Source organism: Cotesia glomerata, linkage group LG5, assembly GCF_020080835.1.
Source record: "Cotesia glomerata isolate CgM1 linkage group LG5, MPM_Cglom_v2.3, whole genome shotgun sequence".
NCBI classification, from domain to species: domain Eukaryota; kingdom Metazoa; phylum Arthropoda; class Insecta; order Hymenoptera; family Braconidae; genus Cotesia; species Cotesia glomerata.
The window spans coordinates 2,260,901-2,286,756 of record NC_058162.1 but is presented as its reverse complement, the minus strand read 5'-3'; the positions used below and the strand labels follow the sequence as shown (position 1 = coordinate 2,286,756).

Here is a 25,856-nt window from a genome sequence, read left to right as displayed (position 1 = left end):
ATTAAAAATATCAAAAAATTAATATTTTAATTAAAAAATCATCTTTAAAAATTGGAAAAAATTTTGCGTAAAATGAAATTTCTATTTTATTTTTTTTTTAAAAATACATTAAAAAGAACGTACAATTTAAGAAAAAAAAATAAATATCAAAATTTTCTAAAAAATTTATTAAAATTGTGATTTTTTTTTATTTATTGTTCAAAAAAAAAAAATATCAATAAAATCAAATAAAAATTTCGTTAAAAAAATGAAAATTAAAATAATTGATCCTACTTGTAAATATTTACCAAAAATACTTAAAAAATTTAATTAATTTATTCGATAGAGGCTGTGAGAAATTTTAAAATTTTCTACAAAATATGAATTATGTAAATATATTCTTATAATATAGATTTATTTATTTATAATAATAAATATAATATATTTCTTTTCGATGTTACATCTATAAAGATAGTTAGATGTTTTTAGTTTTTTATTATCTACAATACATTTAATTTGTTCCATAAAATACTTTCCATTATTTTTTTTCTTGCTCAACAATCAATATAAATTACATAAAAGCTTTGAATAAAGAATCCCGAAACAAATAGGTCCGAAAAAAGTTTTAAAGTTATGAAAAATTCGAATTATTTCATTAAAATTACGGCTGTCTAATTTCAAAACACAGTAATTGACAATTTTAAGATTTTTCAAAATTTTTCTTATTAAAAAAAAGTTTTTGCGCCAAATCGATAAAGAATTTGATTTACGAATAGAAAATAGTAAGTTATAAATATTTTTAAAAAATACTTTAAATTAAGGTCTAAATGCAGCAATATTAAAAAAAATTAGCTATAAAAATTTTGCGGTTACTGTGTTTTACAATCGGGCAGCTGATTATTATTATAAAATAAAAATTATAATAATAATAATAATTTTTTTTTGTAACAAAAAATGGAGCGATATTTTTTGGGTTGCTTTTTTTCTGTTAAATTGTAGGAGTGATACATTATTATTATAATTTTTATTTTATAATAATTTTAATGAAATAATATGAATTTTTCATAAATTTAAAATTTTTTCACGGTCTATTTTCTTCAATTACCTTAAATAGTATAGAATTTTTTTACTTTCACTAATAAATGCATTTTCTACGTTAGACAAGAAAATATTTATTATTTTATCATTTTCTTATAATTAATTTTTTTTTTAAATTTAATTTGATTTAATACTGGCAATCTGGCACAAATAGATTTATATAGATTTCAATAATTACTTTTAATTGTATATAATCTAATAAAAGAGAAAAAAATATTAAAATTAATGAGAGAAAAGTCTCTGCTAAAAGTTTAGAAAAAATTTTCTTTACATCTTTCAATTGGTCACTTTCGTTGATAAAATTTTTTTTAAGTTTAAAAAAATAAATATTTTTTAAAAAAAGTTGATGCATAAAATTAATTCATGTAAATTTTATCATAAAATATTCCTAGCTTTTTTTTTTGTATCTTCCATTCTTTTTAGTAAGATATTAAAAGTTTAGTATATATTTGGTCAATCAATAAATTTTAATTATCTTTCCAAAGTGAATTAATTCGACTAGGGTTGGTAGAAAATGTTTGGAGTTCTGGACTAGAAGATCTCGAAGACGTGGGAGTATTCATATTTAAACAGTCATTAATATGATCTGATTTTTCACCATCAATAATTGGAGTTGTCTGAACATTTGTTGATTGTTCGTCATTTCTCATTGCACAGATTACGTCCGTAAGTGCAACAATATAATTTTTAGCAAGCGTCAATGTTTCTATTTTAGACAAACGTCGTTCTTTACTAACGTGAGGTATGACTTCTCTCAAGCTCTAAAATTTATATAAAAAAAATAATAATAAACTACATATCAATTGATTTAATTCCCAACAGGGATATAATAATAAATTTAGAACCTGAAACGCGTTGTTAAGACTGTGCATCCTCATTCGTTCTCTCTCGTTACTTTCTAATCTCCTGAGAGTTCTCTCCCTTGGTGTACACCCGCGAGAAGATGACTTCGAGCTTGTTAAATTATTATTATTAAACCTTTCAATCCTTCTCGATGTTTTTCGTAGCGCTGAAACAGTTTTATTACTCGACTGGTCTTCTAAATTCCAATCTTTGTCCAAGCTGTCTTCGTTTGTCATTTCTGACCGCATGTTGTATAAATAATACACTGAAGTCTAAAAATTAAAAATTTAATAAATTTTAATTTAAATAATAACTAGCAACCTTGCAGTCGCTATGTAACTGTCGTAACTTGTGAAATATGAATAAACAAAATTTTGCTTTATTAAATAATGAATTTTGTTAAATTGCACTGTACTTTCTTAAATATTGACCTTTTTAAAGATACAAGCTCATCCCGATGTTACACTCATCAAGACCTTTCATTTGAGTACCCACATGCATTTTTGATATATTTTTCATAAATACATATATGTAATATATATAAATATATGAAAAATTGATGTGGGTACTCAAATGAAAGGTCTCGATGAGTGTAACATCGGGATGAGTTCATATCTTTACAAATGTCAATGGTTCACGAGATATTTGTTAAAATGCCCTGTACTTTCTTAAATGTCGACATTTTTTAAGATATAAGCTCATCCTGATGTTACACTCATCAAGAGCTTTCATTTGAGTACCTACATGCATGTTTGATATATTTTTCATATATTCATATATATAATATTTATAAATATATAAAATATATGAAAAATTGATGTGGGTACTCAAATGAAAGGTCTCGACGAATGTAACATCGGGATGAGCTTGTATCTTTAAAAATGTCATTAGTTGACAAGATACAAGGTAATTTCTTAATTATTGATATTTTTACAAATATAAGCTCATCCCGATGTTACACTCATCAAGAGCTTTCATTTGAGTACCCACATCAATTTTTCATATATTTTTCATATATCCATATATATAAATATATGAAATATATGAAAAATTGATGTGGGTACTCAAATGAAAGGTCTCGATGAATGTAACATCGGGATGAGCTTATATCTTTAAAAACGTCAATGGTTGACAAGATACAAGTTCGTTTATTAATTATGTTAAATTGCACTGTACATCCTTAACTATTGACATTTTTAATGATATAAGCTCATCCCGATGTTATACTCATCAAGAGCTTTTATTTGAGTACCCACATGCATTTTTATATATTTTTCATATATACATATATATAAATATATAAAATATATGAAAAATTGATGTGGGTACTCAAATGAAAGGTCTCGATGAGTGTAACATCAGGATGAGATTATATCTTTAAAAATGTCATTAGTTGACAAGATACAAGGTCATTCCTTAATTATGTATCTAGAGAAAGAGAATTTTCGAATGGAGCCTAAAGACTTATCACAATAAATTGACTAACGGTGAGAATGATATGAAACCTTGAAAAGGCACAAATTTAAATTAAGACCTTTGCAATGACACTAAATTTATTCATTAAAAAAATCGATTTTATCAGATGACTATCTTGGACACAAAATTTTTCTTATTCTCTTAATAATATAGATTAATAGTCACTTACCGGTTGATTATCACTTTAAAATAATTGGATCTTCTCAAAAGATTATAATTATTATTATTAATAAATATTCATCATCACCTGATTGATAAAAAATTAAAAAAAAATTTATTAATAATCAATCACAAAACATAAATAAACTAATTAGACTAAAAATAAGACCCGGAAAAAAATATACAATTATACTCACTAAATAAGAATAAAATTCAAGGAAGAGATACTTGTTGAGCCACGTTTGAACGACGACTGACGTCGCGACGTCGGGGTGCGGTCGGCGCCACCTCTCACCCTCCCAACAAATTTCAAATATACACCCTGTGTCATAATTGCAGAGCCAATCATTTTAATTCCTTCCTTTCGTAATAAAATAACTTTCTCTATAAATTTACTTTGGCTATAAATATCATACCTGGTAAATTTCTTCTTCTTCTTCATACTTTTATTATTTATTTAAAGAAATTTTTACTAAAATATTTACAAAAATTAGACACCCGTTAGATTGTAGTCCACAAAAAGGTTTATGTATAAAATGTATATATGAAGTGGTTGGCTACAGGTGGGCGTATGACGTAATTCGCCCACGCGGACCCTTTATTATCGCAAAACACCACCCGAGCACCCCAACCACCAACGGTTACGATTGAGCATGTGTCTGTTTGTTGCGACACAGAACAGTAAGAGTGTCGCTCGAACGCTTCATGATTGCTCATTTTTTTTCCATTTCATTTTTTTTTATTTTTTTTTATAGCATGTAATATAATAATGACTAGCAACCTTGCAGTTACTATGTGAACTATAAATAAATAAAATTTTGGTTTATTAAATTATGAATTTTGTTAAATTACACTGTACTTCCTTTAATATTGACGTTTTTACAAATATAAGCTCATCTCGATGTTACACTCATCAAGAGCTTTCATTTGAGTACCCACACGCATTTTGGTATATTTTTCATATATACTAGGGTGGGTCAAAAAAATCAACTATTTTTTTTTTTACAATTAATACGGAAAAATGGGTTACTAGGCACCTTAAAAAAATTCTCACCAAATATGAACTCTTAATTTTAATAGGAAGATCCTCCGCGTCGCAGTTTTTCATTTTTTTCTCAGTCCAATAGAAAAAAATTCATTCCTCATCATTAATTGGTCGTACAGAAAAAATTTTTTCAAGAACTTTGTAGGAAATTTAATGCTCTACAAAAAAGGTATCTTATGTTTTTTCCGTAAACCTCACCATTTCACTAATATTGAAGATTTAAGATTGATTATTTTAAGTCAAATGTCACTTTTGTTTATGAATTTTATAACTCGACAAGAAATGGCTATTATTGAATGGGCAATAGAAATTTTTGTAGCAAATTAACTGCTCTATAAAAATGGTATCTTATGTTTTGGCGATTAAATTAAGCGTTCAAAAGATATTCATCATCAAACTTTCATGTATACCGATTTTAAGAGTTTTTGATTAAATAATCGAAAAATTTCAATTTAATCTATCAGTTTTGAGAAAATTTCATTTTTTGTCTTTAATGTAAGTATTATTTGAATTTTGTTTTCAAAATTTTTATTCAATAATTCCAAACTTTTTATTTTTCATCATTAGAAATCACGATCATGTTGTTTTTTTATAACGTCTTCAAAACGTCTTAAAAAATTTTTCCACTACAGCTGTATATTGTCCTTGGGAAAATTTCTTCTGTAGAGAATTTTTGTTTTGTATTCTATTTACTCTGTTTCTCTTGTGAACTAGCGCCACCTACATTTTTCTTTATAGTTATATTGTTTTTATTTGTTTACATTTTCTACAACATTTCTAGTGTTTCCACAAGTTATGATCTTGTATATGTGATAAAACGATTAAATATTTACAAATTTTGCGGTCACTACATAAATTTATATATTTATCGAAAATATGGGTAAGGAAATTCATTTGATCGGAAAACCCATGCAAAAAATTTCAGAACGTAAGTTGCCAACAGTGAAAGAGGTTATGAGTGTTTTTTTTTATCAGCTCAAAGTGTTAAAATGTTCTATCAAACAAAGTGCTAAAAATGCAACTGATCAAGTTATTGAACTATGGAAAAACAACCAGATTCCGACTAGTGGATCAACTAATGTAATACAAAAAATTCTTCGCTATCATAACCAATGGTTGAAATTGCAAAAATCTTTTGTGCGAAAAAAATCATCAGCCCAAAACAAAAATGTAATAATATTTCAGAATGAAATCAAAGCATTATTTGATATTGTAGATCATAAATCAATAAAACTGCTTGATAATGATATTCGTGAACTATATTCAAATCAAAAAAGTGATACCCGGAAAGAAATTCTTTCAAATAACCCAAATAAATTAAACAGTACTATGAATACGATGGAAGTAGATGAAAGTCGTGAGTATTTACAACATTTAATTATTATAAATTTTAATCAGAATTGAAAATAAATTAAATTGATTATAAATTATGAATAATAAAGTATATTATTGTTTTTCTAATTAATTATATCATAAATGTCAATATGTTCGTAGATGATAAATAAAAAACTCTTTGTGTTCCTTATTTGATGTCAAAATGAATGAGTTCCATATTTTTGCTTCCATTAATTAAATAACAACGCTTATTTTAGATTTGAATCAACCCTCAACCAGCCATGAGATTGTTCGAAGTGAGGAATCAGAGTCATCTTCAACCCTTACATTAAGTCAAGCTACAAATTTCGGTTCAGATTTAGAGTATGTGCCTCAAATACCGACAACACGAGCAAAAATAAATAATCTAACTCCAGAGCTTATCTCAGCACTCGACAGAGCTAATGTTAGTAGTAGAGATGCGATGTTCATTATTGCTCTAGTTCTATCAAGTGTTGGTGTTAATGTAGAAGATACAACTCTTAGTTATCGAACAATTCAACGAACTCGCATGCTCTCACGAAAAGACATTGTTATAGGACTAAAAGATAACTTCAAAGCTCATGATAAATACGTCGTGCATTGGGATGGGAAAATACTGAATGACATTTCTGAATCGAAATTTGTGGATCGATTACCGATTATTTTGACTGCTTTTGGTACTGAGCAGTTACTTGGAGTTCCAAAAATGAATAGTGGATCGGCAGAAAATCAAACAGCAATCATCTTGTCAACGTTAAATCAATGGGGTATTATTAGTTACATCAAGGCGATGTGTTTTGACACGACTGCGGTTAATACAAGTAACTAATCAATGATAAAATATTTAAAAGAAAATTTTATTTTCATCGTTCTAGTTGAATTGTTTTCATACATTAATTAAATTTTCGACACGTGCCCATTAGTTATAATTCTTTATTTATTTATAGATTTTAAATATGCGTTACAATTTTTATTAAATACAGAACTTAAAGTGTAATTATCTATTTTTACTATACAGGAATCCATCATGGTACATGTAAAGAAATTGAAAAGGCCTTAGGAAAAGAATTAATTTGGTTACCATGTCGCCATCATATTTATGAGATCATTTTAAGGAGTGCATTCGAAGTCTATTGGCCAGTATCATCCGGACCAAATGTTCCAATATTTGGCAGATTCAAAAAATTTTGGGACACATTCGATAAAACGAAGTATAAATCTGGTGTTGAAGATAGTATTGTTGCTAATATTATTACGAATGAAAAAAAATAATCTATCTTCATTTATTAAGCGATACTTACAGGTATTATTTAAATACAATTTTAAGTGTAGAGGATAATTTTGATTTTTACGAATAATTGATTACTTTTGGTAGTTATCGCAACCCCGAGATGACTATAAAGAAATATTGGAATTGTCATTAATTTTCTGGGAGAAATGCCACGAGAGCAAAGTTTTCTTCAAGCGTCCTGGTGCAGTTCATCATGCAAGATGGATGGCAAAAGGCAATTTATTGCCTAAAAATGTTTATTTTTAGAGATGAATTTGACCTTTCTAAGAAAGAATTGGATGGTCTTCGACAATTTTGTATTTTTATAGTTATGGTGTATGTAAAAAGCTTGGTTTTCATCAACTTCTGCGACTTCTGCTGCTAATCACGACTTAGAGTTTATGAAAAATTTAATTGAGTACAGTAAAATTAATTCTTTAATTTCCTCGGCTACATGTGAAAAAATGACTTCACATTTATGGTACTTAAGTGATGAACTTGCTATTTTATCACTTTTTGATGATACCGTTCCATTAAACATAAAGAAGAATATTGTCGAAGCTGTTAAGACTCGCGAAGGTACAGATTCTAAAGCAAGAAGATTTATTATTGATAGAAAAAATTTACATTTAATTCTGCAAAAAAATATAAGTGACTTTGTTTCTAAGAAGTCATTAAAACTTTTTGAGATCTTTGATCTGCCGTATGATTTTCTTGACAAAAATATTGATTTATGGTCTACTGATGAGAGTTATAATGAAAATAAAGAATTTTTCGCACAATTGAAAGTTGTTAATGATGTGGCAGAGCGAGGTGTCGCATTAGTAAGTGAATATAACCAATGCTTAACGAAAGACGAAGAGCAATCTCAATTTTATTGCAAGTTGTGAAAGAGCATCGAAAAAACTACCCTACTTGCAACAAAAAATTGTTTGAAAATAAATAGCTCAGTTGAAAATTGAAATAAAAAACTTTCTTATAACTAATTGGACATTTTTTTCTCTAAAACTGAAATCATAATATATTTATAATGAAAACTTTGCTTTTTTTATTGATAAATGATTAACTAAGCGATAAATAATGTACAATTTATTTTTTTAAATGTAGATAAAAAATACTTACACATAAAAAAGCTTGAAAAACATTTTTGAAGTTTCTCAGTTGATAAAAAAAAATTTTTTTCGTGTAAATTTTCTCAAAACTGATAGATTAAATTGAAATTTTTCGATTATTTAATCAAAAACTCTTAAAATCGGTATACATGAAAGTTTGATGATGAATATCTTTTGAACGCTTAATTTAATCGCCAAAACATAAGATACCTTTTTTGTAGAGCATTAAATTTCCTACAAAATTCTTAAAAAAATTTTTTCTGTACGACCAATTAATGATGAGGAATGAATTTTTTTCTATTGGACTGAGAAAAAAATGAAAAACTGCGACGCGGAGGATCTTCCTATTAAAATTAAGAGTTCATATTTGGTGAGAATTTTTTTAAGGTGCCTAGTAACCCATTTTTCCGTATTAATTGTAAAAAAAAAAATAGTTGATTTTTTTGACCCACCCTAATATATACATATATATAATATATATATAAATATATGAAATATATGAAAAATTGATGTGGGTACTCAAATGAAAGGTCTCGATGAGTGTAACATCAGGATGAGCTTATATCTTTAAAAATGTCAGTAGATGACAAGATACAAGGTAATTTCTTAATTATTTATATTTTTAGACATATAAGCTTATCCTGATGTTCCGCTCATTGAGAGCTTTCATTTGAGTACCCACATGCATTTTGATATATTTTTCATATATACATATTTATAATATATATAAATATATGAAAAATTGATGTGGGTACTCAAATGAAAAGTCTCGATGAGTTTAACGTCGGGATGAGCTTATATCTTTAAAAATGTCAATGGTTCACAAGATATTTGTTAAAATGCCCTGTAATTTCTTAAATATCGACGTTTTTAAAGATATAAGCTCATCCCGATGTTACACTCATCAAGAGCTTTCATTTGAGTACTCACATGGATTTTTAATATATATTTCATATATACATATATACAGGGTATCCCAGAAGTAACGGACGCCATTGTAGCATCTGATAAACAAAATAATTCTGAGACGAAAAGTCCTTAGCTATTTTTCAATCAGACGCATAGATAATTAATTATTAATTAAAATAACGTCTTTTTATGCGTTAGAGAGAGAGCACTAGTGTCCAGTCAAGTGCGTTCAAAACGAAGACGCTTGCACGTGTGAATGTGTAAGTAAATATGTGTGACTACGTTAGCTATAGAAGCTAGTTAGTCATACAGTTAGTTGTGTCTTTGTTTGGCACGTACTTTACTGGACACTGGCGCTCTTTCTCTAACAAATAAAGAGACGTTATTTTTAATTAATAATTAATTATCTATGAGGTTAATTAAAAAATGGCTAAGGACTTTTCGTCTCAGAATTATTTTTTTCATCAAATGCTACAATGGCGTCCGTTACATCTGGGACACCCTGTATAATATATAACAGTTATAAATATATGAAAAATTGATGTGGGTACTCAAATGAAAGGTCTCGATGAGTATAACATCGGGATGGGCTTATATTTTTAAAGATGTCAATAGTTCACAAGATATAAGGTCATTTCTTAATTATGTTAAATTTCACTGTACTTTTTTAACTAATGACATTTTTAAAGATATAAGCTCATCCTGGTGTTACACTCATCAAGAGCTTTCATTTGAGTACCCACATGCACTTTCATACATTTTTCATATATACATATATATATAATATTTATATAAATATATGAAAAATTGATGTGGGTACTCAAATGAAAGGTCTCGATGGGTGTAACATCAGGATGAGCTTATATCTTTATAAAAATGTCAATAGTTTACAAGATACAAGGTCATTTCTCAATTATGTTTCTAGAGATAATTTTCGAATGCAGCCTAAACACTTATCATAATAAATTGACTATCGATGAGAATATGAATGACTATCTTGCACACAAAATTTTTCTAATTGTCTTAATAATATAGATAATAATATTAAAGCTATAATTTATTATTACGATATACAAATAATTGAATTTATTGAGATAGTTATTTACATTTTCCACAACAAGCATCGCTTTGCTTTTCAAGCTCTTGTGGTTTGTGATTAGGAGTCCAAGGGCCTAAGCTCGATGAAGCGTAAAAGTCCATTGGATAAGGTTTTTCCAGGTCATATTTCGAAAGATTCAATGCAACAGCTCCTTCGTAAGGAGTTAGAAAAGGTTTAGTAAACGCTGTTCCCCAATCAATACTCAATCGTGGACATGCTATTTGTATAAAAGCGTCAATGTCGGAAAACATTGATATTTTGTCCGGAAAAATTTCAGACATTAATATGTTAACATTCTTTTTTCCTGAGGTAATTATTCTTTTTTCAAGTGAATCCAGTACTTTTGGATTACCCTGACGACCAAGAGTCCCAAGAATAAGACCAATTGTCTGTCCACCTTTGGCATTTTCAATAGCATTTTGTCTCACCACTCGCATTGTATCATGGTCGTAAAATTCTTCACTGAGTTTTTTTTCATAAGGATCGTATCTGTAGGCTCGGAGCTTCGGATTTGCAATCATAGCGGCTTCTAAGTGAAATCTACCATCGCCGACGTAAATTAAAACATCTGCGCACCGGATTCGTGGCGCAGTGCAACCTAAGATCTGTTTGAAAAAAATTTAATTAAAAATTAAAAAATGATTAAATATTTAAATTATTTAATAATTTAATTGTAAATTATTATTACTTCTCCAGGACTCAGAGGTTTACTTTGAGGGACGGTAGTTTCATATCCAGCACTTCTCATTTCTTTGGCAATTACTTGTAGAGTTCCAGCAAATTGAATCGTACTCACAAGAGCGATTTTTGTTATTACTGGCAAGGTTGCTTTTAGACAATCTATACAATGTGCAGTGTCGATTTTTATGTCGACGAATATGTACAAAACTTTGATGCCTTGAGTTTGATCAATTGGAATCAAACATGAGTGACCGTAGTGGACCAAGAGGTCTATGTTTAACGCTCGGGCTGTAAAATCATCAACGCAACACGCTCCTATATTTAAATAAATTGTTTAATTAGTATTTTAATTTTTTTTTTTAATAATAATGATAATAGTTATAAATTTTAGATTTATAGATATAATATTTAATGAAAATTAATTTAATTATTTTAAGAATTTTATTACAAATTATGGCAAAAAAAATTGACTTAGATATTTTTTTAAATTAAGTTAAAAATAATTTTTTGGAACAAATTTTGTTTGTTAAATAAAATTAAAAAATTGTTAAGCGACAGCTAATTTTAATGTCATTATTTAATGAAAGTTAATTTAGCATATATTTAATAATTTTATAATAAATAAATTATGGCAAAAAGAAATAGAAAAAAAAATTGAGGAAAAAATTAAAAATGCAATTTTTTTAAAATAAATTTTTCGAATAAATTTTTTTGTTAAATAAAATTAAAAAATTATAAAGTGTCAGATAGCTTTTGTGTCATTATTTGATTAAAATTAATTTAGCATATATTTAATAATTTTATAAAAAATAAATATGATATTAAAGTTAGCTGTCACATGACCATTTTTTAATTTTATTTAACAAAAAAATTTGTTCCGAAAAGTTATTTTTAAAAAATTGTGCACTTTTAATTTATTAAAATTTCTAAATATCATTTTTTTTTATGCAGTAATTTATTTATTAGAAAAATTATTAAATATCTGCTAAATTAATTTTCATAAAATAAATTATAGCAAAAAAAATTGAGGTGAAATTAAAAGAATTTAAAAATGTAATTTTTTTTTAATAATTTTTTGGAACAAATTTTTTTGTTAAATAAAATAAAAAAAATTGTCAAGTGACAGCTAACTTTAATGTCATTATTGAATTAACATTAATTTAGCATATATTAAATAATTTTATAACAAATAAATTATGCGAAAAAAATTGACATGTAGAAATTAAAAAAAATTAAAAGTGCAATTTTTTGGAACAAATTTTATTATTAAATAAAATTAAAAAATTGCAAAGTGACAGCTAACTTAAATGTCATTAATATTTACCATAAGTAACATCACCCATGATGACAGCTTCAGCCTCAGTAAAATCTTGAATTATATCAGCAATTGTAGTTGCATATAATAGAAGACCTTCCGGCATTTGCAGAGCAACTCTTTTTGCTTTTAATTCTCTTATCCTCCATATTGTTTTATGAATTTCAAAATTATAATTTTCAGGTAACGCTGCAATAGCAGCATTTAATATTGGATCGTTTAATAATTCTTGAGGAATTTTATTTACACGAACAGCTCCAGCTTTGTAAACTTTTCTAACTGGTTTAGCTTTTACCACTATTACTGATGAATTTTCTTCGGTACTCATTATTTATTTTGTATAATTACTAAATATATTAATTAATAAATTTTTTTAATCTCCAACATATAAATATTGTGCTTGTAAATATAATAGTTATTATTTTTACAGGTTATGTTTACAAAAATGTTTTGCTGGCAAATTAAAAATCAAATTTACCAACAATTGATAATTGATGACAGTGATAGAAATCTGAACTTATATAAAAAATCAGCCGTTAGTTACAATTGTTTTTAATTTAATTATATATCATTTATAAATTTCCTCAATTATTTCTTACTGTATTAGTTGTGAATTATTTAACGTAATTTTTTTATTTTTAATGAATAAAACTCAAGTTTCTGACAGATAAATTTTAAATAAAAAATTGAATTAGGTCTTGATAAAAAATTTATGGAAATATAATTTGTTATTCATGATAAAGTGCGTGTTTGAATATTTTAAAACCCTGGGTGTTAGCAACTACCACTGATATAAGTTTCACAAATAAGAAGCAATGGAATACTAGCGCAGTGGCATTGAGTTTACCTTGAAATTACTAAATCAAGAACCGGATTTTTTTCATCGCTTCACTCATCCATTGTATTATACCCAGCAACATTCCACTTTTGTCATACTCACCCTGTGCATCCAAGAGTCAAGAAAATAATAATAATATTCTCTTTAAAGTTCTTCGTTATTTATTTTTATTTGTATTTCCTTTGTAACAACAGTTGCTTCGACGTGCTGGCTCTCAGTGAATTTAACTCATAACTAAAAAATTTATAAGTAAAATTTTATTTTTTATAATGAAGAAATTCATTCTAGGAATACTTCTTACTGTAGCATCAATTACCGAAAGTAAGTTTTAATTAATTTATTATAATTTTATTCTAGTTAACAATTGAAAGAATAGCAGACAAACTGCTATTTCATTTTCAACTTGAATTAAATTAAAATATCTAGTGTTTTATTTTTAAATATTTATTAATTAAAAAATCTTATTTATTTTCAATAGAATTTTTTAAGCATTCACCTTTTATAAGTTCTTGGGGGAAATAATTGACATTGATCAAACATTTCTTTGAGTAATCAAGCAATAAGTGATTACATATTTACAATAATACCCAAGAAATTCAATTATTATCCAATCATTAGTTTCTAATGATGACTTTATGCTATTTTTATTAATATTTCTATTATATAATAATTTTATTCTTTATTTTTAGTTACTTATGCTCAAAGAACTCCAACGATATCTTATCTATCCCAGGAACAAATCGTGGATATTGGACAGTCAGTCGAATTAAAATGTTCGGTAGTATACGGCGATGAATATCCAGTTTTCTGGTTAAAAGTTGAAAGTATAAAAGATAGATTGCCAATTTCTTCGGGAACTTCTTTAATTATTGGAGATTCTAGATTTTCTATTTCTTATTATGCCGACAATTCAACTTACACTCTTCGGGTATGTTGATTAGGGTATATATACGTAGATTGAAGTAATCTAATTTAATTTTTACTTTAATAACAGACTTTAATTTTTAATTTTTACTTTTACTTTGCCTTTAATTTCATTGTTTTCATAATATGCCATACACGGAAAGAACAAGATGACACTGGATATCATCCCAGATTATACTGAGCGAAAAAAAATTTCAGATAGTAGCTAGTATAATCCAGATTATAATGAGTATGATCCAGATTACAATGAGTATAATCCAGATATCACGCAGTATAATCTTGATTTTTCTAGCTACTATCTGAAATTTTTTTCACCACAGATATCATTGAGTATAATCTGGGATTATATTTAGTGTCATCTTGTTCTTTCCGTGTACTTTGTATTATTTTTTTATGGAATGCCGCAAGAAGTTTCGATTTCATGGCTGGTGAATAAAGAAATAATAATAATATTTGAAATTTCCTATAAATAAAGAATTAGAAAGAAATTATAATTTAATAATTTAAAAGATAGTCTCCTAAGTCGTCGACAAGTTGCCGATTTAATATTTTTCTATAAATCCGTCAACGGATATATTGAATCACCAGAGAAACGTGAACAATTTGAAATTATCCATCCAAGGCCAAGCTTAAGACAACACAGATTTTTGGACGTTATTAAGGGCCAGTTTTTCAATCCGAGATAAAATTTTATCCGAGATAAAAGTACTGCCATTATGATAAAAAAATAAATAATTCAGCACAGTGATATTGCCAACGAATAATTCTCCTTGAATTCAGTCACTTATTTTGAATTAAAATAAATAAACATTAGCCACATGTCACAGAAATATTCACCTCCAATTGTGACAACTTCCTGATTGTAAATAAATAAAATAAAAAGTAGGAACACGGATGACCCTGAAGGAGATCCCTGTAACTTCCCGCTAATTCTATACCTAAGCGCTTGAAATTGCACTTATAATGTTGTTGAGCTCTTCAAGCTCCAAATTACAATTTACGTATTATTTTGAGCTTTATGAGCTCAAAGAGGTAGCTCTGCTTTTGAGCCCTTCGAGTTCATATCTTGCGTTTGACATATCTATTATTAATTTATAATTGTGTCAATTAATTAAAAATAATTTAAATGACACAATAAGAGGTTATTATTATTTTTATGATATATTTATTTATTTTTATTTAAATAAACGACCAAATCCATGGAGAACTAATTGAGAGCAATATCACGTCGCTGAATTATTTATTTTTTTTTTTTATTTTATTGGCGGTACTTTTATCTCGGATAAAATTTTATCCCGGATTGAAAAACTGGCCCTAAGACAATAAAAAATTATGTTTACCATGGTCCAAGGAACAGGATAGCTAATCTAGTCAACGAACACTACCAAGATACCAGCTTCTTTGAAAATTCAATGTCTGCTTTCATAACTAAGATCAAAAATACAATACTAAATAACTAATACATTCACCATTTCACCAATTTTATTTTTATTCTTATTTTTAGCTTCCCTTTCATTATTTATATTCATATTAAATTCAAATATCACTTGAAATATTTTATTGTTACTATTAATGTATACTGCGGATCTGCGTTCTTCTGCAATAAATAAATAATTATTTACAGATTGACAATGTCCAACAAACAGATCGTGGTATCTACGAATGTAGAGTTCAAGTTGCTGTAGATAATCCGACTCCAGCATACGTACAATTACAAGTACGATTTGAACCATCGATAACCGATAATTCAACGAATAATTTCATTACCACTGAAGGAAAAAGTGTCCAGCTTGAATGTTATGCTAATGGTTATCCAGCACCTACTATTTCATGGCGAAGACAATCTGTTCCTTTTTCGAGCGGTGGCTTAATTATTAAGTACGTAATTTGATTACTTTCTTGATAAATACATCAATTTTTATAATTAAAAAAATACCTTTATTATTGCAGAGGAAATATCTTGACTATTCCATCGATTACTAAAGATGATCGTGGAATTTATTATTGCATTGCTACAAATGGAGTCGGTCGTGGCCATCGTCGTATTATAAATGTAGAAGTTGAATTTGCCCCAGTAGTTACAGCCAAGCGACCTTATGTTGGTCAAGCTCTGACGTATGACCAGGATTTAGAGTGTCACGTAGAAGCTTATCCTCCACCAGCAATTTCATGGATCAAAGACGGTGAAGAAATCAGTAATAATCGAGACTACCGCATATCACACTTCGCTACAGCTGATGAAATATCTGACACAACTCTTCGTGTTATTACTGTTGAAAAAAGACAATACGGAATGTTTTATTGCAAGGCCAGCAATAAATACGGCTCTCATAATACGTCAATAGAATTATTTGGTAACTTGAATATTAATTTTATTACTTACTTTTAGTGCTTTTATTTATATTAAATTTTTTTTTTTTTTTTTTAGAAACAATCATTCCGGTGTGCCCACCAGCTTGTAATCTATAAATATAATTTTTCATTCATCATATATTCACGTTTAAATCATTCCATATTTTTTCCATTATTTATTTGATCATATTTCAATTCAACAGTTAAGATATTTATGTATACTTATCAAATAAACATAATGGAAATACTTAAAAAACAATTTCATCAAAAAATTATAACTATGTATTTTTTTTCATTGATGGTTCTTATCTATTGAATTTTCTAATAGCCTTCAGCTCCAACACTTAGTTAATTATAGTTAATTACTTACTATATGGAGATAAAATTTTATAATTTAGTAACCAGTCTTCCGCGAACTGAAACAGGCTTTGCTTTGACTGTCACGTGATAGAAACCAAAGCTCCGGGGTCCCAACAGGTTCCGTAGTGTAGCGGCATCACATTGGACTTTGAATCCAATAACCCGAGTTCGAATCTCGGCGGGACCTTATTTTTTATTTTCCATTAAATTAATTAACAGATCACTTTTGAATAGGTTTTTAATGAAAAGAAATAATGTAGTCTAATTTAAATAAGAAATTTTTTCAAGGATTGTGCGTAATTTAGTCTTATGCTTACGTTATACAATTAAATAGTTATTAAAAAAAAAAATTTTGTTCTAACTTAACAGCCGAGACCAGTGATTGCAGTTTCAATCGGCTTAGCGAAACGAATGGAAATTTTGAAAAAACGTTTTTAGAGATAATAGATAATTTAATAAACTATTTCACCACAAAGCGTTTTTTTCAAAAATTTCATTCGTTTCGTGAAACCAATCGAAACTGCAATTGCTCTGCTGTTGGGAGTGCGACAGAGATAGTTCTGTTGAACTCCGTGAGAGCAAAGCGAGAAAAAGATGGTCTCGCCTGTTAACAATTTAAGGTAGCTCAATCCAGCCAAAATTTACAAAGGCTCGCTCATGTAGACAGTATCAAGCCTGTAACCCTGATAGCCAAGTTGGCCGCAACTTTCTGTCAATCTACTGCCGCAACTTGTCACCAACTTGGCGGCAACTCTTGGAAAGTAACTCGGTTGGTGTCAACTTGTTCACCAAGTTGTCACCAAGTTGTCGGCAAAAGTTGCTCTGAAACTTTTTCACACCAAGTTGACGATAAGTTTCTCAAGAAATTTGGCGACATATTGCGGCAGTAGATTGGTCTCTTTTTTCTCAGAAACTTGTAGCCAACTTGGCGCCAACAGTTACAAATTCGGAAGTTGACCGCAAGTTGTCGCTAAGTTGGTGGCAACTATCTGACACCAACTTGGTTGGTCTGAAACTGTGGCTATCAGGGTTATTATTTCAAAATCTTGATAATTAATTCAAAAAAATTTTTTATAAAGAAAAAATATTTTAATTTGAGCCTTGAAATTATGATACTGAAGTCAGCTGACATATGATGATTTTTCGGTTTTTTTTTCTCAACAAATAAATAATTATAAAAAATTCCACTTGTAGATGTGTCAAAAAATTATAAGGACAGTTATATTGAATATATTATACCTATATTATATAACTATATATATATATATATATATATATATATATATATATATATATATATATATATATATATATTATATATATCTATATTATATATATATAGTCATAAAATCAAGTCTATACAGGCTTTCTTATTCTAGCTGCACAAATGTGCCTTAAATGTGTTTTTCACATTTAAAAACTAATAAAAGGAAATACATTATTTTTCTAAAATAAATATTTCTAAGAACTAAATATCTAAAATATAAAACTAAAAGTTTGTAACTGGAATTTATTTTTGCTCAGAAAATCCAACAATTTATTCTCATTATTGTTTATTGTGTATTAACGTAAACCAAATTATTGTAAATATTCGGTTACTACCGATAACGTATTGTAACATCATTACTTTTATTTATAAAATTCGTTATAAAGATCGTTTTTAAAACAAGATCAAAGAATAAAACAACTACGCCATCTATGCAAGTTTCCCTAATCACTCCACAAGATGTCACTCTGTGTAGTTTTCGGTGCAGCAGCACAATCCACAAAGCCGGATAAGGAAGATGGCCGCCATCAGTCGCCATCATGGTATAGCAGAGTGCTTCGTTTTATCACAAGAAGAATTTTGATTTAGCACTATAGTAATGTATTTAATAGCGTGTAAAAATATTAGATAAAGTGTGTAATTTGTTTACAATATTATTATTAAAAAAATAGTTATAAAGGGTGAGTCTTGCCGACTGACGGGTGAAATTCCCGCTCAAGTTATACTTCACAATTATATGCTCTGCCCCGTGTGCTAAGGCCGACACGCGCCCGATTCTGTATTGTGCTACTGCGGTTGTTATTTAGTGTTGTTTAATCCGGTTTTTATTTTTACATTTTTTTATAACAATTATTGACATTTTATATTTGAATTTTTTTTACAAATATATATACTTACATATGCACATATAAGTATATATGTGGATACGTGTATGTGTATGTCTATAACTATATATACATGTACATATATTTTATAATAATTGATATAAAGTGTATAGTTTAATGAAGATAATAATATTTAAATTTACTAGTATTAAATGTAAATTCGGCAATTATGGCTAAGTTAATAATTACGACAATTAAATTTGAGGTAAACAAATGGAGCATTTATCATAACATTAAAGTTAGCAGACTAGAGAATTTTTTTATTTTTTTTTAACAAAAAAATTTGTTCCAAAAAATTATTTTTAAAAAATTGCATTTTTTATTTTTTAAAATTTCTACATCAATTTTTTATATATTTTTTTTTTGCCATAATTTATTTGTTAAAAAATGATGAAAATTATTAAAAATATGTTTAATTAATTTTCATTAAATAATGACATTAAAGGTAACAGTCACTAAAGAATTTTTTAATTTTTTTTTAACAAAAAAATTTCCTCTAGAAAATTAGTTTTAAAAAATTGCATTTTTAATTTTTTGAAATTTCTACATGTTAATTTTTTTTGTCATAATTTATTTGTTAAAAAATTTTTAAAAATATGCTAAATTAATTTTCATTAAAATTAGCAGTCACTAAAAAATTTTTTAAACAAAAAAATTTGTTCCAAAAAATTATTTTTAAAAAATTGCATTTTTAATTTTTTAAAATTTCTACATCAATTTTTTTTATTTTTTTTTTTGCCAAAATTTATTTGTTGAAAGATTCTAAAAATTATTAAAAATATGCTAAATTAATTTTCATTAAATAATAACATTAAAGTTAGCAGTTACTAGAGAATTTAAAAAATTTTTTTTAACAAAAAAATTTGTTCCACAAAATAATTTAAAAAAATTGCATTTTTAATTTTTTGAAATTTCTACATCTCAATTTTTTTTCTATTTTTTTTTTCTATTTTTTTTTTGTCATAATTTATTTATTTTAAAATTATTAAATATCTGCTAAATTTATCATGCATTTATCTCAATATCGTGTGATAAAAATTATTTTTATTTAATAAAATAACTGATATTAATAATTATAATAAATTTATTTTTCAGATCGAGATATTGGAGATATTTGGAATATAATAGGGAAAAGGGTATACACAATAAGGTATGCCTGCTGTGAGCGTATGTGATCCGGTAGCGGCTGCACTCCGACACTCATTGGAGGTCGGTCAATCAAAGTCCTCCACTGAGGATATTACTATCTCATTAACTAGCGGTGCGTCAAGAATTTTACAAAGTGAAGTTCAATATGAAGAAACAGATGGTTACAAATCAATAGTTTTAGACCAACTTAAAGCCAAGTACATTGTATTAAATCTCCCAAATTCAAACATTAATAATCATCAGTCGGATAATAATACAGGATCTAATACAGCTCGTAAGAAAAACGAACAAATTAATAAAATGACAAGGCCTTCCTTGCCAGAGCCAAAAACTACGCTCTATCAACCGGAAAAAGTTACCCTAGGTTGGGATAAATCATTTCCTGTTGGTTCCGGGTTGATAAATGTTGGAAACACGTGTTATTTGAACAGCACACTTCAAGCACTTTTTCACGTACCTGCTCTTGTTAATTGGCTACTTACTGACACTCATCACAATTCTAAGTGTGAACAAAATGGTATATTTTGTTGTTATTATTATTATTATTACTATTACTAATAATTTTAGGTAAATATTTACAAGTGGGGTCAATCATTTTTTTGAACGAAATTTCTATTTGATTTTATTGATATATTTTTTTTAAATACATAAAAAATGGACAATTTAACCCTTACCGGCCACACGGGGTGACTAATTACATGTAGTCCTTATGGGGCAGGGTGAGGTGTGGCCGGTAAGGGTTAAAGAAAAAGTTGATTATTACAATTTTAACAAATTTTCAATAAAATTTATAAATTTTTTAGAAATTGTGATATTCAACTATTTTTTTAAATTGTTCGATTTTTCATGTATTTTTCAAAAAAACAAAATATATCAAAAAAAGATAAAATAGAAATTTTATCCAAAAACATGAAAGCCAAAATTTTTTCCAACTTTTGAAGGCAAAAAAGCTATCGAAATCTTTATTTTTTTCTTTCACGAAATTTTTTATCATAAATGCTGTAAAAACAAGCAGAATAAAAAAAAATTAAAAAATGTAATTTTTCACCTAGATATGGCCCAAAATTAGTTTGATCCCACTTATAGATAATTATCAAGAATTTTATTAATAAAATTTTTTTCTAGCAGGCGGGGGAGAGTGTCTTACATGTGCAATGGCAAAAACTCTTCAATTTAGTCATGAAAAATCCGGCAATGCTATTAAACCATTTTATATTTATAATAAATTAAAATGTAAGTTTTTTATACGTAAATTTACCATTATAATACCACACAGAAAAACAAACTTGTGCCAAGAAAACTTTAAGCAAGACAAAAGTTATTTTGGAGCACAAAAAAATTTTCGTGGCTCAAAAAAATTTCCTGGCTCAAGAAACTTTTTCACTCAATAAATTTTCAATCTTCCTTAATATTTTTTTGAGCCAAAAAAATTTACAATCCACACAAGATTTTTTTTTTTTTTCTTCAGTACAAGTATCTATTATTTTTTTAGTAATTTGTCGGACTATGGTCCCAGGACAACAAGAAGATGCTCATGAATTTTTACGTTACTTACTCGAAGGAATGGAGCGTGCATATTTGCAGCGTCACAAAGCGACAAAATTAGATAGTTATTCAAAAGAAACGACCCCGATAAATCAAATTTTCGGTGGTTACATTCGTACTGAAGTAAAGTGTCTTAAATGCCAGCATGTTTCAACAACTTTCCAACATTTTCAAGACTTATTGGTAGACATCCGCAAAGCTAACACGCTAGACGAGGCACTGTCTAGTTACTTTAGCCGCGAGGAGCTGGACAACAATGACTACAAATGCGAAGCATGTAAAAAACGAGTACCAGCTACAAAACAATTTAGCTTGGAGCAACCACCAAAAGTACTCTGTGTTCAATTGAAGCGTTTTAGCGTTCTCGGTAATAAAATATCACGTCACATAGGTTTCAAACAGACTGTAAATATGGGACCTTATTTGTGGCGCGAACCTGGAGAGCCTCCACGGAAGCTTAATTACAAATTAATGTCGATTATAACCCACATGGGACCATCTGTTGGATGTGGACATTACACTGCTGTTGCACAAGTATCGTCTGGTCAATATTATTCCTTTGACGATTCGTGCGTTCGTTCGATAAATATTTCAAATGTTTTTAATACCAATGCTTATATTATGATTTTTGAAATGGAAAGTCCGGCTATTAATAATCAACTGCCACAGAATGTTAAGTCCAATGGACTGTCTAATTTAGCGACATTTTCAAACAGTTGCTCTTTAAAATCTTCAAGTCCTAAGCCATCAACTTCCGGGCTTGCTGCTTCTGCTAATGGAGTTATTAAATCAAATGGTTCTTGTAATAAAATAATTAGAGACTCTGACGCTTCACCTTCTCCATCTTCGTCTTTTTCATCCGCAATTATTGGACCGCAATTACCGCCATCAAAATTACTTGAACAAAAATCCACCTCTCAGAAAAATTCTAATTTTATTGGACCATTACTGCCAAAAATTTCAGCTGAAAAAAATCAGCCGAGACTTGTAATGCAAATTAAAAATGGAAAAGTTGCTAATGGTAATAATAATGGCAATAGTTTGGTACCGTATGATGGCTCTAGTGATGAAGAAGATAATTCCAAAAATAATAATTGTAATCCAAATACTTCCACTAAATCTTCAACCAGTGTCTCTAATGGTGTAACAAAGTCGGATAATAAAATACCCACAGCTATAAAAACAGATTTCAAGACACTTAAAACTGTTAATACGATTCCGCAAAAATCTTTACCAATTCCTAGTCTTACATCTAATGGATCCGCAAGCAATAACAATAGTTTAAATAATAATAGTAATGGCAACAATAATACCAATAATAATGCTAATAATAATAATAATAATAATAGTAATAATTCTGCTGGTCAGAGATATCAAAATGGTAAAATTGAGAATAATAATGGTAAATTATCGGAAACTAATGGGAAAGATAAATGCCATCAACCAATTCGAATTAAAGTCAATAGTAATTTAGAAGATAAAATTCCTACTAAAGCTGCGAGTAGTATTAGCGGTTGGGAAGTTTCCAAAGATGCCCCTTCTCCGACTTCGGGAGCTACACCCAATGGTTGGTCTGTCACTGATAATAACAAGTAAGTTTTTATTTATTTTTCAGTTTATTATTATGATTACTAGCTACCTGCAGTCACTATGTGACGTGTGAACTATAAATATATGAAATTTTGCTTTATTAAGTAATGACTTTAGTTAAATTGCACTGTACTTTTTTAAATATTGAAGTTTTTAAAGATATATAAGCTCATCCCGATGTTACACTCGTCAAGAGCTTTCATTTGAGTACCCACATGCATTTTTGATATATTTTTCATATATACATTTATATAATATATATAAATATATGAAAAATTGATGTGGGTACTCAAATGAAAGGTCTCGATAAGTGTAATGTCGGGGTGAACTTATATCTTTAAAAATGACAGTAGTTCGCAAGAATACAAGGTAATTTCTTAATTATGTTAAATTGCACTGCACTTTTTTCATTATTGATGTTTTTAAAGATATAAGCTCATCTCGATGTTACACTCATCGAGAGCTTTCATTTGAGTACCCACATGCATTTTTGATATATTTTTTATATATACATATATATAAATATATAAAATATATGAAAAATTGATGTGGGTACTCAAATGAAAAGTCTCGATGATTATAATGTCAGGATGAGCTTATATCTTTAAAAATGTCAATAGTTGACAAGATAGAAGGTTATTTTTTAATTATTGATATTTTTAAAGATGTAAGCTCATTATGTTGTTACACTCATCAAGAGCTTTCATTTGAGTACCCACATGCATTTTTGATATATTTTTCATATATACATATATATAAAATATATGAAAAATTGATGTGGGTACTCAAATGAAAGGTCTCGATGAGTGTAACATCGGGATGAGCTTATATCTGTAAAAATGTTATTAGTTCACAAAATACAAGGTCATTTCTTAATTATGTATCTAGAGATAGAGTATTTTCTAATGCATTATTATTATTATTATTTACAGGGAAGAGAATAAAAAATCAAATCACACATCCAACAACAATTCAACACCCAGTGCAGCAGCACCACGAAATTTCAACGGAACTAATCGTTCCGACACAGTATCGCATCTTTATAAGATGTCACATCGTGGTTACGGATCCAGTTCAGGTAAATTTATATTAAAAAAAAATTAAATAATTCTTATGAATACTTATGGATTGAGTCTTAATAAATTTTGTAATTTTATTAAACAGTTACAACCTGGAACGGCTCCAGAACACAGATGGATCGTGAAATAGACAACGAACGACGTGAAGAACGTAAGCGTCATTTCAACGCTGACGATGAAGAAATGGACAGAGGAAGAACGAAAAAAGTAAAAAGTCATCGAGAATACGAGAGCCGCTCGAATCCGGGATACAATCCTTTCCAAGAGTATCACAATGGAAAATCCTGGAACCGATCTAACGGCGGCGGAAATTATCGACGATACTATAATAATAATAATAATAATAATTCGAGTTATAATCGACAGGGTCACGGAAATTACCGACATAGATATCATAATAATCATCGTGATCACTATCATCGTAGGTAGAATGCAATAGGATTTAATTTAATGAAATATTAATTTAACATTATTATTATCATCATTATTATTATTATTAATAACTATTAAATAGCCAGTGAGGTTTAAGCGATATTGCTGGAAATTAATTGTGAAAGGACATATTGCATTTTACAAGCATTAGACATATTTTAATTAGTTAAAAGTATGAATTGAAATTATGAAAATACAATTTATTAAAATTAAGAAAAATAAGTTCCAGAACGTCATTTAAATAATTATTATTTGTATTAAATATAATTTTACTATTGTATTCAATTGATGTAATTATTATTATTATTATTAATCTCATCACACTATTTTATCAAACTAGTTATTATTATTAAATAATTTCAGTATATATGTAAGGAATAATATTATATAAAATAAAATTAAAAACTAAAGTTTTTATTTTTTTTTTCGGGGTAATTTAGTGAATATTAATCCGTCCTTTATTATTTCGAATCTTCGAACCCTTTTTGTCTTTTAATTTTATTTACATTTTTTAAAGGCAATTTAAATTTCCTTGTATAAAATATAATATTAACTCCTTACAAGAACTGAATTTTTTCCGTAATGTATATAAGTAAAAAAAAAAAAAAAAAAAAAAAAATGTATGCGATTTTGTTATTTAGAATTAATCATACTTATTCGTGAAGCTGATATATTATTATGATAGTTAAAAATAAAAATAATTTGTAATTTACACTTGGATGTTTTAAATTGGATTTTTACAAATTATTTATTTTTTTTTTTTTAATAAAATATGTGCACATTTTAGTATATAAATAATTGTGCATAATTTATTATATGCATGAATAATTAAAAATTATTTAAAATAAAAAATTTGTTTAAAAATTAAATAATTAATTTATTAAAAAATTAATTAATAATTAATTTATTTAAAAATTAATTAATAATTAATTTGTTTAAAAATTAAATAATTAATTTATTAAAAAATTAATTAATAATTAATTTATTTAAAAATTAATTAATAATTAATTATTTATTAAAAATAACATAAAGGTATTTGAATTATGAAGAAATGTTATTGAGCTCTATAAAATTAAAACTCGAGCTTGATGTTA

The 25,856-nt window shown here is 27.5% G+C and overlaps 5 protein-coding genes and 1 non-coding gene across 8 annotated transcripts; 4 read left to right on the top strand and 2 right to left on the bottom strand.

Annotated features, from left to right (window-relative positions):
* Window positions 1–384: 384 nt before the first annotated feature.
* Window positions 385–3,632, bottom strand: LOC123266343 (class A basic helix-loop-helix protein 15-like). The gene is made up of 3 exons (XM_044730576.1): window positions 3,566–3,632; window positions 1,923–2,192; window positions 385–1,838 (listed from the first exon to the last, which is right to left on the bottom strand). The coding sequence occupies exons 2-3, from the start codon at window positions 2,166–2,168 to the stop codon at window positions 1,545–1,547; spliced, it is 540 nt and encodes a 179-aa protein (XP_044586511.1). The 5' UTR covers window positions 2,169–2,192; window positions 3,566–3,632; the 3' UTR covers window positions 385–1,544.
* Window positions 3,633–5,154: 1,522 nt separating this feature from the next.
* Window positions 5,155–7,254, top strand: LOC123266335. Its single transcript, XM_044730563.1, has 3 exons — window positions 5,155–5,957; window positions 6,193–6,777; window positions 6,975–7,254. Exons 1-3 carry the CDS (start codon window positions 5,477–5,479, stop codon window positions 7,226–7,228), a joined length of 1,320 nt encoding a protein of 439 aa, XP_044586498.1. The 5' UTR covers window positions 5,155–5,476; the 3' UTR covers window positions 7,229–7,254.
* A 3,037-nt stretch (window positions 7,255–10,291) lies between these two features.
* LOC123266336 (2-(3-amino-3-carboxypropyl)histidine synthase subunit 1) lies at window positions 10,292–12,765 on the bottom strand. The gene is made up of 3 exons (XM_044730564.1): window positions 12,352–12,765; window positions 11,035–11,342; window positions 10,292–10,951 (listed from the first exon to the last, which is right to left on the bottom strand). Exons 1-3 carry the CDS (start codon window positions 12,668–12,670, stop codon window positions 10,346–10,348), a joined length of 1,233 nt encoding a protein of 410 aa, XP_044586499.1. The 5' UTR covers window positions 12,671–12,765; the 3' UTR covers window positions 10,292–10,345.
* A 250-nt stretch (window positions 12,766–13,015) lies between these two features.
* Window positions 13,016–16,734, top strand: LOC123266338 (lachesin-like). Its single transcript, XM_044730567.1, has 5 exons — window positions 13,016–13,501; window positions 13,870–14,108; window positions 15,729–15,982; window positions 16,055–16,458; window positions 16,533–16,734. Exons 1-5 carry the CDS (start codon window positions 13,450–13,452, stop codon window positions 16,571–16,573), a joined length of 990 nt encoding a protein of 329 aa, XP_044586502.1. The 5' UTR covers window positions 13,016–13,449; the 3' UTR covers window positions 16,574–16,734.
* Window positions 16,735–16,932: 198 nt separating this feature from the next.
* On the top strand, window positions 16,933–17,003 carry Trnaq-uug. The gene has a single exon. It is a non-coding gene; the product is annotated as a tRNA-Gln (tRNA).
* A 1,584-nt stretch (window positions 17,004–18,587) lies between these two features.
* LOC123266323 (ubiquitin carboxyl-terminal hydrolase 36) lies at window positions 18,588–24,862 on the top strand. Of its 3 annotated transcripts, none has more exons than XM_044730535.1 (6): window positions 18,588–18,763; window positions 20,063–20,633; window positions 21,242–21,349; window positions 21,609–23,253; window positions 24,184–24,329; window positions 24,416–24,862. In XM_044730535.1, exons 2-6 carry the CDS (start codon window positions 20,120–20,122, stop codon window positions 24,757–24,759), a joined length of 2,757 nt encoding a protein of 918 aa, XP_044586470.1. In that variant the 5' UTR covers window positions 18,588–18,763; window positions 20,063–20,119; the 3' UTR covers window positions 24,760–24,862. The 3 variants fall into 3 exon arrangements, with proteins under 3 accessions (XP_044586470.1, XP_044586471.1, XP_044586468.1); XM_044730536.1 differs by lacking the exon at window positions 18,588–18,763 and adding an exon at window positions 19,016–19,172 and having other exon boundaries at window positions 21,245–21,349; XM_044730533.1 differs by lacking the exon at window positions 18,588–18,763 and adding an exon at window positions 19,016–19,172.
* Window positions 24,863–25,856: the final 994 nt, after the last annotated feature.

What these genes read in the sequence shown, in the direction of transcription:
- LOC123266343 (XM_044730576.1), bottom strand. Translation starts at nt 2,168, where the DNA reads ATGCGGTCAGAAATGACAAACGAAGACAGCTTGGACAAAGATTGGAAT. An exon ending in GTCTTAACAACGCGTTTCAG is followed by an intron (nt 1,839 to 1,922) that starts GTTCTAAATTTA and finishes TATAAATTTTAG; the next exon opens with AGCTTGAGAGAAGTCATACC.
- LOC123266335 (XM_044730563.1), top strand. Translation starts at nt 5,477, where the DNA reads ATGGGTAAGGAAATTCATTTGATCGGAAAACCCATGCAAAAAATTTCA. An exon ending in GATGGAAGTAGATGAAAGTC is followed by an intron (nt 5,958 to 6,192) that starts GTGAGTATTTAC and finishes CGCTTATTTTAG; the next exon opens with ATTTGAATCAACCCTCAACC. An exon ending in CACGACTGCGGTTAATACAA is followed by an intron (nt 6,778 to 6,974) that starts GTAACTAATCAA and finishes TTTACTATACAG; the next exon opens with GAATCCATCATGGTACATGT.
- LOC123266336 (XM_044730564.1), bottom strand. Translation starts at nt 12,670, where the DNA reads ATGAGTACCGAAGAAAATTCATCAGTAATAGTGGTAAAAGCTAAACCA. An exon ending in CATGGGTGATGTTACTTATG is followed by an intron (nt 11,343 to 12,351) that starts GTAAATATTAAT and finishes ATTTAAATATAG; the next exon opens with GAGCGTGTTGCGTTGATGAT. An exon ending in AACCTCTGAGTCCTGGAGAA is followed by an intron (nt 10,952 to 11,034) that starts GTAATAATAATT and finishes TTTTTCAAACAG; the next exon opens with ATCTTAGGTTGCACTGCGCC.
- LOC123266338 (XM_044730567.1), top strand. Translation starts at nt 13,450, where the DNA reads ATGAAGAAATTCATTCTAGGAATACTTCTTACTGTAGCATCAATTACC. An exon ending in ATTCAACTTACACTCTTCGG is followed by an intron (nt 14,109 to 15,728) that starts GTATGTTGATTA and finishes AATTATTTACAG; the next exon opens with ATTGACAATGTCCAACAAAC. An exon ending in TACGTCAATAGAATTATTTG is followed by an intron (nt 16,459 to 16,532) that starts GTAACTTGAATA and finishes TTTTTTTTTTAG; the next exon opens with AAACAATCATTCCGGTGTGC.
- LOC123266323 (XM_044730535.1), top strand. Translation starts at nt 20,120, where the DNA reads ATGCCTGCTGTGAGCGTATGTGATCCGGTAGCGGCTGCACTCCGACAC. An exon ending in TCTGTCACTGATAATAACAA is followed by an intron (nt 23,254 to 24,183) that starts GTAAGTTTTTAT and finishes TATTATTTACAG; the next exon opens with GGAAGAGAATAAAAAATCAA. An exon ending in TGGTTACGGATCCAGTTCAG is followed by an intron (nt 24,330 to 24,415) that starts GTAAATTTATAT and finishes TTTATTAAACAG; the next exon opens with TTACAACCTGGAACGGCTCC.